General features: G+C 27.6%; 2 protein-coding genes and 1 long non-coding RNA gene across 4 annotated transcripts; 1 reads left to right on the top strand and 2 right to left on the bottom strand.

Annotated features, from left to right (window-relative positions):
• Nucleotides 1–2,502: 2,502 nt before the first annotated feature.
• On the bottom strand, nt 2,503–3,916 carry LOC124425599. 2 transcript variants are annotated; one of them, XR_006942544.1, is made up of 4 exons: nt 3,544–3,916; nt 3,240–3,328; nt 2,862–3,169; nt 2,503–2,795 (listed from the first exon to the last, which is right to left on the bottom strand). It is a non-coding gene; the product is annotated as an uncharacterized LOC124425599 (long non-coding RNA). The 2 variants fall into 2 exon arrangements; XR_006942543.1 differs by lacking the exon at nt 3,544–3,916 and having other exon boundaries at nt 3,240–3,437.
• Nucleotides 3,917–6,686: 2,770 nt separating this feature from the next.
• Nucleotides 6,687–7,165, bottom strand: LOC124425558 (histone H2A-like). The gene has a single exon (XM_046966059.1). The coding sequence runs from the start codon at nt 7,100–7,102 to the stop codon at nt 6,728–6,730; it is 375 nt and encodes a 124-aa protein (XP_046822015.1). The 5' UTR covers nt 7,103–7,165; the 3' UTR covers nt 6,687–6,727.
• A 191-nt stretch (nt 7,166–7,356) lies between these two features.
• LOC124425415 (histone H1-like) lies at nt 7,357–8,318 on the top strand. Its single transcript, XM_046965710.1, has one exon. The coding sequence runs from the start codon at nt 7,530–7,532 to the stop codon at nt 8,271–8,273; it is 744 nt and encodes a 247-aa protein (XP_046821666.1). The 5' UTR covers nt 7,357–7,529; the 3' UTR covers nt 8,274–8,318.
• Nucleotides 8,319–10,928: the final 2,610 nt, after the last annotated feature.

Raw genomic sequence — 10,928 nt, 5'->3', positions numbered from 1 at the left:
TACTGTATTATGGAACTACATTGAAAATAGAATTACTTTTGATACTTTAAAAAAAAGGGAAAAAGATAGAACAATTCTTTTCATTTCATTAATTTTTTTTATATTATATTATTTTATAAAAGATGAGTGTATTATTAGTAAAAATTAATAATTAATTGTTAACCGATAACGCTATAAAGAAAAAAAAATACCACGATTTATTCTTATTGTACGTGTTTATACATTTTCTTTTTGTTTACGTTACAATAATATCAAAGAGTCAAATTCGCTCTTTTATTATCATTTCTTTGTTTCTTTAAATATACATTATGATAAAATTATATAAACATTCTTCTGGTCGACAAATTGAACACCTAGTATACATCATCATTTATAAAATAATTTCTCGTCGTTGATAAAGTTAGGTCGTGTGAGGGGGCAGGAGGGTCAGGGAGAAAATGAAATAATAAATCAAGATAAAATATTCCAAAGAGACACAGAGTGAGAAGGGGAGAGAGAGAATGAGAAAGAGAGAGAGATAGTTGATAGTTGTGGAAATAAGGAAAGAAATAGTAGCGGCACTTTAGGACCGAAGTGATAGCGGTTGGCCTTCGATCGCGGGGGAGTGTACATGTTGTATGTGTATCGCACATTAAATATACATATATCGGTGGCATTTACTCTTGCAAAAGCGTTCCGGGATTGACGTACATTAATTATAGCGGTTCGTTTCACACTGCCTGCCTGCTTGCTTGTTTGCTTGCTTGCTTGCTTGCTCGCTTGCTTGCTTGCCCAAGTTACTTACTTGCTGAAGTATATTTGTATATTGAGCACTCCGTTCTTCTTTCGTATTGATTCTATGAACACCTCTTCTTTTACGAAAGTTGCATTACTATTATGTATTGTACACGAACCAGCACCTATCCTTACGAAATACAAAAGGATGGAAGAATGAAATGAAATGAACGATTCATGCATAAGGTGCTTCGCTCGATCTTCAGTTTTAAATCAATAGATCTTAACGTTCGCTTCATTGCATTTCGAAAGAGATATTTAAATGATTTCGTATTTACATGATGAATGATAATTTATTTTGATGATTAAAATTTAGTTATTTTTGTCTATACTTACTTAAAAAATGTTACAATAACTTACGTAAATTTTAAATGGACATTAAATGAAATTGAATTTTTCATTGTAATTGTAAAGATTGCAAAACTATAGAATTGCAAAATGATATATTTTTTTATTTTTAATTTATTTTAAATTAAATAATGTATATATAAATTTAATTGAAGTTACTTATGACAGATTAAGAATAAGGTAATGATAAAACAACTATAAACAATTTAAAAAATAAACAATTTAGATATCTTGATTTATTAAATACAATTTAAGAAATAAATATATCTCAGCATATTAAGTGCAATTTAAAAACTAAACAACTTATCTTGATTATAAAAATATATTCAATGTTAATTTTTTATTAATATAAAAATTAATATAATTTGACTCATTTTTAACTAATAAAAAATCTTACGTTACTAATTATAACAGTATAATATTTATTCCATTATTTTGCATTCATCATCGTATTTTACTAATGTTTAATTTAAATTTAGACAGTTATAGACCGTATATGTATCTTTAAAGCGCATCAATCGTATTATGCAAACACTCAAGAGAGAACAAAGTAGATAGTCAATGCTTAATAAATCACCGACTCGAAGCGAGATGATCCGATTTCTTGCGCTTTATATAATCGATTTCTTTCTTTTTTAAAGTTGAAACTGTTAAATATGTGTATATGTCTGTATACAGATATCTTTTAAACATATATACCTACGTTATGTAGTAAGAATTAAGAGATAATGAATATACTCATGTCAAACAGAATATATGCAGCTATATATTAAATTGAATTAAATTATAAAGATATGTCAACTAGCTTTTTAAAAGATCAATAACTTTATTGCTCAAATTCATTGATATTATTAATGATACTTTAAGCAGTTAATTGTATTTAATGAATATACTCGTCATACGATAAAAAAAAATTACTTTTTACTCTTTATACGACAATTTTAGTGAAAACTAAAAAATATTCGTAAATTTAAGATTTATAAATATTTTGAGAAAACGAAATAAAAAACAAAGTAAAAGAAAATTAAAAGTTCACTTGAAGAATAACTGCACACAGTGTGAACAAGAAAATATTTACAAAGAAACTAATAGGATAAGCGTATACAAGTGGTCCTAGTACCAATTTTTGACACAGGATAGAATAGATCATGCCACAGAATGGACTAGATTATCCTGTACTCTCCCTTGTGAGTCACAATGTTGCATGATCCACCATTGATTCACGATATGAAAATTGCATTATATATGATAATTATGTATCAACTGATATTCAGAAGCACTTCATAATCATATTTCATTTTACATGAAATAATCACAATAATTTGAATAAAAAATCCAGCCAATAACCCACACGGTTATTGACACGTTTATACATTAATCTGTGAAACCATTAATCCTTTATTCTATGAGTACATTAATATATTATTCTGTGAATACATTGATATCTATTTTGAGATATGTTAATACTTTATTCTGTGAATCTATTAATCCACTATTCTATGAATATATTAATATATTATTTTGTGAATCTGTTAATTCATTATTCTGTACATCCATTAATTCAATATCCTGTGCATCCGTTAATTCATTATTCTGTCAATACATTAATCCATTATTCTCATAACTTATTTTATTAATCCATTAATTCATTATTTTGTGATTTTTCTGCATCACTAATAAACAATAACCATATTGATAATCATAAAAATTCATTTGTTTAACAAGTATAATATTCATACCATTACATATAGGATCAAATTTCCATCTCTTTTCTCCAAATGCAATTAATAGCTGTTCAATATATTATCGCTTTTAATAATATCGCTTTGTAGACGCATTATTTGAATGCTTCTTCTTTTGTTTTGTTCCACGCACCAAACATTTTGATAAATTAAATAGTACTCGCATGACTATTCCATCTGTAATTGTTGATCTACTACGTGTATACACTACGATTTACTGCATTCGTTTACGTAAGTAGTAATTTTATTATTTGTCTTTCAAGCTGCGGTTTTTCTTGAAACTGTTTTCCACTTTTTACTCATTTCTATAAAATATATTATCAGTCGGTAATACCATACTACTTTATCAGTCGGGATAAATAAGATTTAACTTACAGATACGGCACATAGGAGGTACGTATAAAACTTCAGCATCTAGATATTCCATCATTACCGCCAAATAAATTGACACTCCAGCTTCAACGCTTTAACCATAATTACATTTTTTTTTTTAAATATTGAAACTCCTCAAAAATATAAATTTATAGAATTGTAACAAAAACACTTTGCGAAATATTTTCTAAATTTTTAAAATAAAATTATCAATTGTTGCAGAATAAATAAATTTTTCATTATATTATCTTTGGATATGTATACAAATTTATTCATTCAATATTTTATGAATGCTAAAGAAATTTACCAATCAGAGTCGACTATTCCCTTTTATATTTTTCAATATAAGACGAAGCTCTGAAAATTTTCGTAAGGCTTGAAATTTATACGGTTTACGTTTTAAAAATCAATCATATGTCTTCCCGCATTTAAACTTGATATTTGAAATTTTATGAATGCACGTCACACTAACTCAGTACAGATTTTGAGGTTATGTATCTTACTACATTTCGATTGAAATTATCAAGAGCATGTGTTTTAATATAATAAGTGTTTTAATATAATATAAATATAATGCAAAAAAGAAGATGTAACAGCACTTGACACTTAAGAACTATGTTTTCGCGTAATTTCTCCGATGATGACCGTGATTGGTCAAAGCTTATAGCTACGCGATCGTATGTGATGGCGCTTAACATTATAACTTATAGTTTACGTCTTACGTCGATGCATATGTCGAAGTCTTTAGTTCCCTGAATTTAAAGTTGGTTACAATAACCGTAACCACTATATAGGAGTTTGTACTAACGTTTCGTAACACATTGTTACCATGACAACGTTACCACGACGGATTTGACTTCATTTGCTGCGATATATGTTATAGGAGTGAATTGTTCAAAATATTTAAAAAATATTTCGTAAATTTTAAGAGTAAATTTATCAATTGTGGAATAAATAAATTTTTCATTATATAATATTTGTCAATATCAAATTTCGCAATCTGATTGGCTCTCTATAAATACTGTAACATGAATTTTTTGACTGCTATTGTTATTGTCAGCGGTTAAATCGAGCAAGGCAATTAATCGAAATCTTATTATTCTAAAAAACATAAATGCCCAGCTAACTTGTGGCTCTATTCTATAAGTCATTTGCAATGTTATGTATGCGTATGATTTTAATAGAAAATGTGAATATGTATCTGATACGATAAGCTTGAACATAAATGTATAATATTCGTAACGAAGAACGTATATACTTTCCGTTTATATACTTTCATATTTAATTTTATACTAATTGATATTGTATATCAATCACGTTTTTTTATACGAATATTGTACTATATTGCAAATGTATAATCAATATAGAAAAAAAAGACGTACAAATATTACACATGAGTAAAGAACGTTGTTATTAAAATACGTGAATAAAAATTAAGAATTATTAAAAGGAAAGTTAAAATTTTTGTTTAAATAAACAGATTCTATATGTTAATATAATAACTGATATTTTAGATGCTGCAAATGGCATGAAAAAAGATTGGAAAGATTTGGCTTTTTATTAAGTCAAATAAAATAAGTTCATATAACACCAAATAAATAATCATAAACATAATTTGCATGTTTTTTTAACTGTAGAGAATCATTTATATATATATATATATATATATATATATATATATATATATATGTATATATATATATATATATACATAAATGTAACATTAAAAATAAAGAATATTTTCATAATCTATGCGTTTATTATATCTTCTGAATCCAGTTTTAAAAAGATTATATATTTTTATATGATATTTGATATTTATTTTTATGCATTTATTTTTGTTTTTTGTTATATTTATTCAATTATCATCACCGAACGTATGATATAAACCATCGTACATGAAAAATAGCATGTACGTTGCACTTGGGACTGTCAAGAATATTGTTTTAGGAATTTTTCATTGCGATTATTTGCAATTTTCTTCATTTTTCTTTTCATATACAACTATTTTAGGAACAAAATCGCAGAGACTCTGTTAGTGCAGAAATAGTAATCTTGATAACAATTGACAATAACTTTCAAAAACCTGAAGGTTTTTGTAGATTTTGAAAAACCTTCAAAAACTTCAGAAAGGGAAAATAATGCATTTCTTTATGTTTCCTAAAAAATATTCTTTTCGTAGTTCCTTAGGCTTTAGTTGCTCTGCAATTAGAGTCTAAGTTTCCAAAACCTACACTTATCCTAATAATAATTGTATGAACCCTCATGAAAAGTAATATGAATTTGTCTATGTACAGAATTAAACTTTAATAGAAGATTATGCAGAAAGTAATTTTCTAATACCTTAATGAATGAGCAAATTAATACGATTAAAATTTTATAAATTAGAGAAACTATATATAAATTAATGTGACTTGTTATTAATTTTATTTTAGCTACTATATATATATACAGTATATATAAATATACATATATATATGTATATATATATATATGAGGATTGTAAGATATCTGTTTGTTAAGGATAATTTTTGTAGGGTGCAATTTTTAGGAATTTGTTCTGAAATCTTTGAAGGGATTTGATATGTATTTGAACAGCGATTGCCCAGATTTATGAGGCATATTAACAGAAAAAGTTTTACACAAGCTTTGTAGAGATATAATTTGAATTGAATTTTTAGAGAGTTATTTCTGTTAATTAAAGAAGGTATAGGGTTTTGAATATTCCTTGACATTTGTTGATTCTTAATCATATTTCATAATATAATATGAAATCTTTAGATAAATCTTCTGTCGATCTAGATACCTGAATATTACATTTGAAGTGATCATAAGATGTGTGTTGTCTATGGAGATGTTTGGGGAGTTAGCTATTATCTTTTTTATTAATTAGGCTGTTTCAGTCTTGTCTATGTTCAATTTAAATTTCCAAAGGTCCAAATATTATTTTATGTCTATTAAACGTTCATTGATGTTTTTGATGACGTTATCCAAATCTAATAAGATGAAGTAGATGATTGTATCGTATGCATATAAGACCAAATTAGTTTTAGAATATATAAGGAAGTAATTTATACATATGTTGAATAAGATAGAAACTGGATGAAGCCTTGATCTCAATTAAGTTTGGCATTATTTTAGATGTAATCCTATCTACCTAGCCTTAATTATAAAGTTTCTATTGTTAAAATAGCTTTTTTATAATGTTGACTGTGTTGCGAAATTTTAGTTCGGTAGTTCATGGGAATGATCTGTGCGTCAAACATATCAGTAATTTTAAGTAAAGTATTTAATACCATTAATTTCATAAAATTTCGTTAAAAAAGAAATTGAAAACAATTCTACATATAAAAAATAAAATTCGTATATATCGAAGATATACTTTTGTTTATACAAAATTATTAGTAACGTAATAGAAACGAGATAATTCCTTAAGAAAAAACCATTCTGGTGGCCCTAAAAAGGACCGTTTTTTCTTTATAGATTTTTAATTATGCTTTCTTTTCTGTCTTCTTTGGGAGCAGAACAGCTTGTATGTTTGGCAAGACACCACCCTGAGCAATAGTCACACCAGACAATAGTTTATTCAATTCTTCATCATTTCGAATCGCTAATTGCAAATGTCTTGGAATAATTCTAGTTTTTTTGTTATCGCGAGCTGCATTTCCGGCCAATTCGAGAACTTCAGCAGCTAAATATTCCATCACTGCTGCCAAGTAAACTGGCGCTCCAGCTCCAACGCGTTCGGCATAATTACCTTTCCTTAAAAGCCGATGAATACGGCCAACTGGAAATTGTAATCCAGCTCTATTCGATCGTGACTTTACCTTTCCCTTCACTTTACCACCTTTTCCACGTCCAGACATATTTAAGTTCTTCGAAAGAGAAATATTTTAATTTATAAAATCGTAACACAAAGAAATCCTTCAAGTTCTGTATCAGAAATGATGCTTAACCGAATCGTATGTATTTATATAATTCTTCATACTAAGAAACAGACCAATAGGATTATTCGAAAGATTCTTGAGTTTCTGTAGTGCTCCAATTGGCCGAGGGGTGAGCCACGATGCACTATATAACGGGAGACAAGTTTTCACCGGACTATTACCCACAAAGTTATTCGTGAGAGTAGATATCAAGCTTCTGACTTCTTACGGAATATAATACGAAGAGAAAAAATTGTCTTTATATACAATCTGAGCATTATCTGCCGCATTTTGTCGGACAATTACTAGCTGTACATCTTTAAATTTATTTTTTATTTGATTTGCAATATTTACACTAAAGGGTATAATGGAAGATACGGCAACTAATAGTGTAAATACAACGATTGAAAGTAACACCGAGAACGTGAAGCCTACTCCGAAAAAGGATGCAAAAGCGAAAGCACAACGATCGAAATCGTCGCATCCTCCAACCTCTAAAATGGTTACTGCAGCTATTAAAGAATTAAAAGATCGTAAAGGCTCGTCGTTGCAAGCTATTAAAAAGTATATCGTTGCTACTTACAAAGTTGACGGTGAAAAAGTAGCACCGTTTATAAAACGATATTTAAAGACTGCAGTATCATCTGGTTTTGTTGTACAAACTAAAGGAAAAGGTGCATCAGGATCCTTTAAACTTTCAACTGAAATCGCCAAGCCGAAACCTCAAAGATCTCCTAAGAAGAAAAGAGCTACGGATAAATCTGTGGAGAAAAAGAATGCTGTAGCAAATAAACCAGTCAATAGTAACAAAAAAGCTAAAACGAAAAAGACCCCCGAGACTGCAAAGAAACCTGTAGATCAAAAGAAAGCTACTAAAGTAATGTCTCCTAAATCTGGTGCTACTAAAGCCGGTGTTAAGACCATTGTTAAAGCTGGTGTTAAAACAGCTGCAGCTGCTGCTAATGCCGCTGAAAAGAAAACAACGAAAAAGTCGGCGGCACAAGCCAAAACTATATCAAAAACAAAGAAAACTGCAAAGGCACCAGCCGCTAAAACTAAAACTCCAAAACCGAAAAAAGCTACAACCAACAAAGCTACTGTTAAGAAATAATTCTTCAGACATAAATACGGAAATGGTCCTTTTCAGGGCCACAAATATTTTTTTTGAACAGGAATAATTTCGATGTTTCACTTATTTTTATAAAATGTTTTTTATAAATTTCTCCTTAATTTTTAACAATTACCATACCTTCGTCAATAACATAATCATATTGCTGTTTAATTTTCAATTTAATTTCTAAAAATAACAATATATATATGTAAAATATTTGAAGCTATATCATGTTTAAGATATAATTTTAAAAAGTAGTTAAATGCTTTTGCATTAGATTAACATGACGTGATAAATTTCGGTATAAACTAAGACCTATTAAAAAAATATGTATAGTTTATTTTTGTTCATTTTACTTTGGTTTACGGTGGAACTTCAATTTATACGTTCAATGGATAAAAATTAATTACATTTGAACGTGAAAAAGCTATACAAATTACCTATTATTGTTCGTACACATTTCCACCTTTCCTTTTCTAATCAATGGTAGTATAGATTTTGTGAGGACTGTGCTATGTCTATAACTCACACGAACTCCTCAAACATGCTCTTTCGCTAATTCCTTTCTTTTTTTTTTTTCATCTTTCCCTACTTGACGATTTACAATTATCCTTGAGAAAATATACCGTAAATACATCTATAAAAACAAGAATCGAAAAGCAAAATTGAAGAGTAATCCTACTAATTCTCAAAATGACAAAAAATTAATTGAACATAATATGAATCCTCAGAATTTTTTTGATTTTTATTTTGCAAAAAATTATCAATCCATAGAAAAATTCTTACATCATTCGATTGTTGAAACTAATAAGCAACAGTTCCATTTCAGGTTTATAATTATTTTATAAATAATTACAGATTATTGTGATTAATATATGATTTATTTAGATTTTTTTTCGTGCAATCAATATTGAAAAAAAAATTGTTGATAAAAAAATATATCGATCAAAAGCGAAAAAAATTAATTAATGGCTAAAAAAATTAAGGATTGATAACTTTTCTATAACTTGATCAATTAATATAGTAATTAATACAGATATTTCTTAAAAAATTTTTCAGAAACGAACGTTTTAGCTACAGATATAGAATTAATAATTATATGACGATTCCAGGTAGAGATGCAAATCTAAACTCTTTCGCTGAACTTTTTTCAAATTTTCAATGTTTATTCTGGATTCTTACGTCTATTTATATTTCTTAAATATTTTACTTGTTATACAACATTTTTACTTGTGATCTCTGATGGAGATATTACAAGTAAATGGATGGATGGACGCTCAAAAAAATATAAGACAAATTTTTGTCAAAACCAGATTGGGATTTTGTTAAAATAGGATAAAGATGTGATAAAGACAGATTATATTCTATATTGCTGTATTTTTGTAAGTGCAAATAATAGTACAAATCTAATAGTACAAGTAAATTTCACTTCTTTCTTGCTCTTTTACTTTTACCTGAATATGTTCTGCGTTGCTGTCCTTTGCTTATGTTTGTATTAGTATTATACAAGCCTATTTAGTTTTCCCGTTCTTGTACTTACCTGGATATATCCTGGGTTGCTATCCTTTGCTTATGTATAATTATATTATACAAGCCAATTTCACTTTCTCGCTTTTTTACTTTCCTGGATGTATCCTCCACTATCGTCCTTTGATTATAGTTCTAATATTATCATATAAGTACATTTTACTTTCCTGCTTCTTTATTTGTTCGAATATATCCTGCATTGTCTTCCTTTGTTTATGGTTGTAATAGTATTATACAAGCCAATTTCACTTTCCTATTCTTTTATTTACCTAATTATATCCTGCGTTGCTACTCTTTGCTTATGGTTTTAATAATGTACAAATAAATTTAAATTCTTCCCTAGTTTTTGCCTACGTGAAATATTATTTAATCAAATGAATATGAATGAAACTGAAAATTTTTTGTTAAATTAATATATTCATTATTTTCAAAAGGAAAAAAAAGAATCTTATACTATTAAATGACTAATTCTTGTATATTTGTATAATTCTATATTTATTAATTTTATCTTGAAAACAAGTTTGAGAATTTTAATGAAATGTAGGCGAATCTACAGTTTGTAGATGCGAGAAAATAATTTAGCTAGCTCTCGACTTTGAGAAAATTCATTTAGGACAGTAGTTCCTAACTTGGGATACGTACTTGGTTTTTAGGAGTATTAGAAGAGTACGAAAAAAATTAAATAATACAGAATATAACTATTTTTTTAATGTTAAAGTAATATAACTTAGAAAAATTTGCTGTCAAGTAGTATGAAAGTCAATAATGGTCGGGAACCACTGATTTAGAAGATCAAATAACCGGATAAAATATAAGTGATTTTTTTATTTTCTTTACACACTCTTGTTGGTCTGACGTAGAAAACATTGATTATAACTTTGTTAATAAAACTGGTACCAAAATAATAATAACTTTTTAAAATCTCTTCTTACAATTATCTCGAAAATTGTAATAATAAAATAGGAAAAAAAAGTTCTCGAAAAAATTACCGTTAAGTGTAAATAAGATTAGCGATATTTTTCAAATATTTCAATTTTTACAACTATACAAAGGTACAATCGAAAAATAGCAATATAATATGGTAATCGAAAGAAACAAATACAATATTTTATATTTTGATAGGTGACT

The sequence above is a fragment of the Vespa crabro genome, chromosome 7, assembly GCF_910589235.1.
Source record: "Vespa crabro chromosome 7, iyVesCrab1.2, whole genome shotgun sequence".
In the NCBI taxonomy this organism is placed as follows: domain Eukaryota; kingdom Metazoa; phylum Arthropoda; class Insecta; order Hymenoptera; family Vespidae; genus Vespa; species Vespa crabro.
The sequence above is the reverse complement of the archived record's forward strand: the minus strand, read 5'-3'. Positions and strand labels throughout refer to the sequence as shown.

What these genes read in the sequence shown, in the direction of transcription:
- LOC124425558 (XM_046966059.1), bottom strand. Translation starts at nt 7,102, where the DNA reads ATGTCTGGACGTGGAAAAGGTGGTAAAGTGAAGGGAAAGGTAAAGTCA.
- LOC124425415 (XM_046965710.1), top strand. Translation starts at nt 7,530, where the DNA reads ATGGAAGATACGGCAACTAATAGTGTAAATACAACGATTGAAAGTAAC.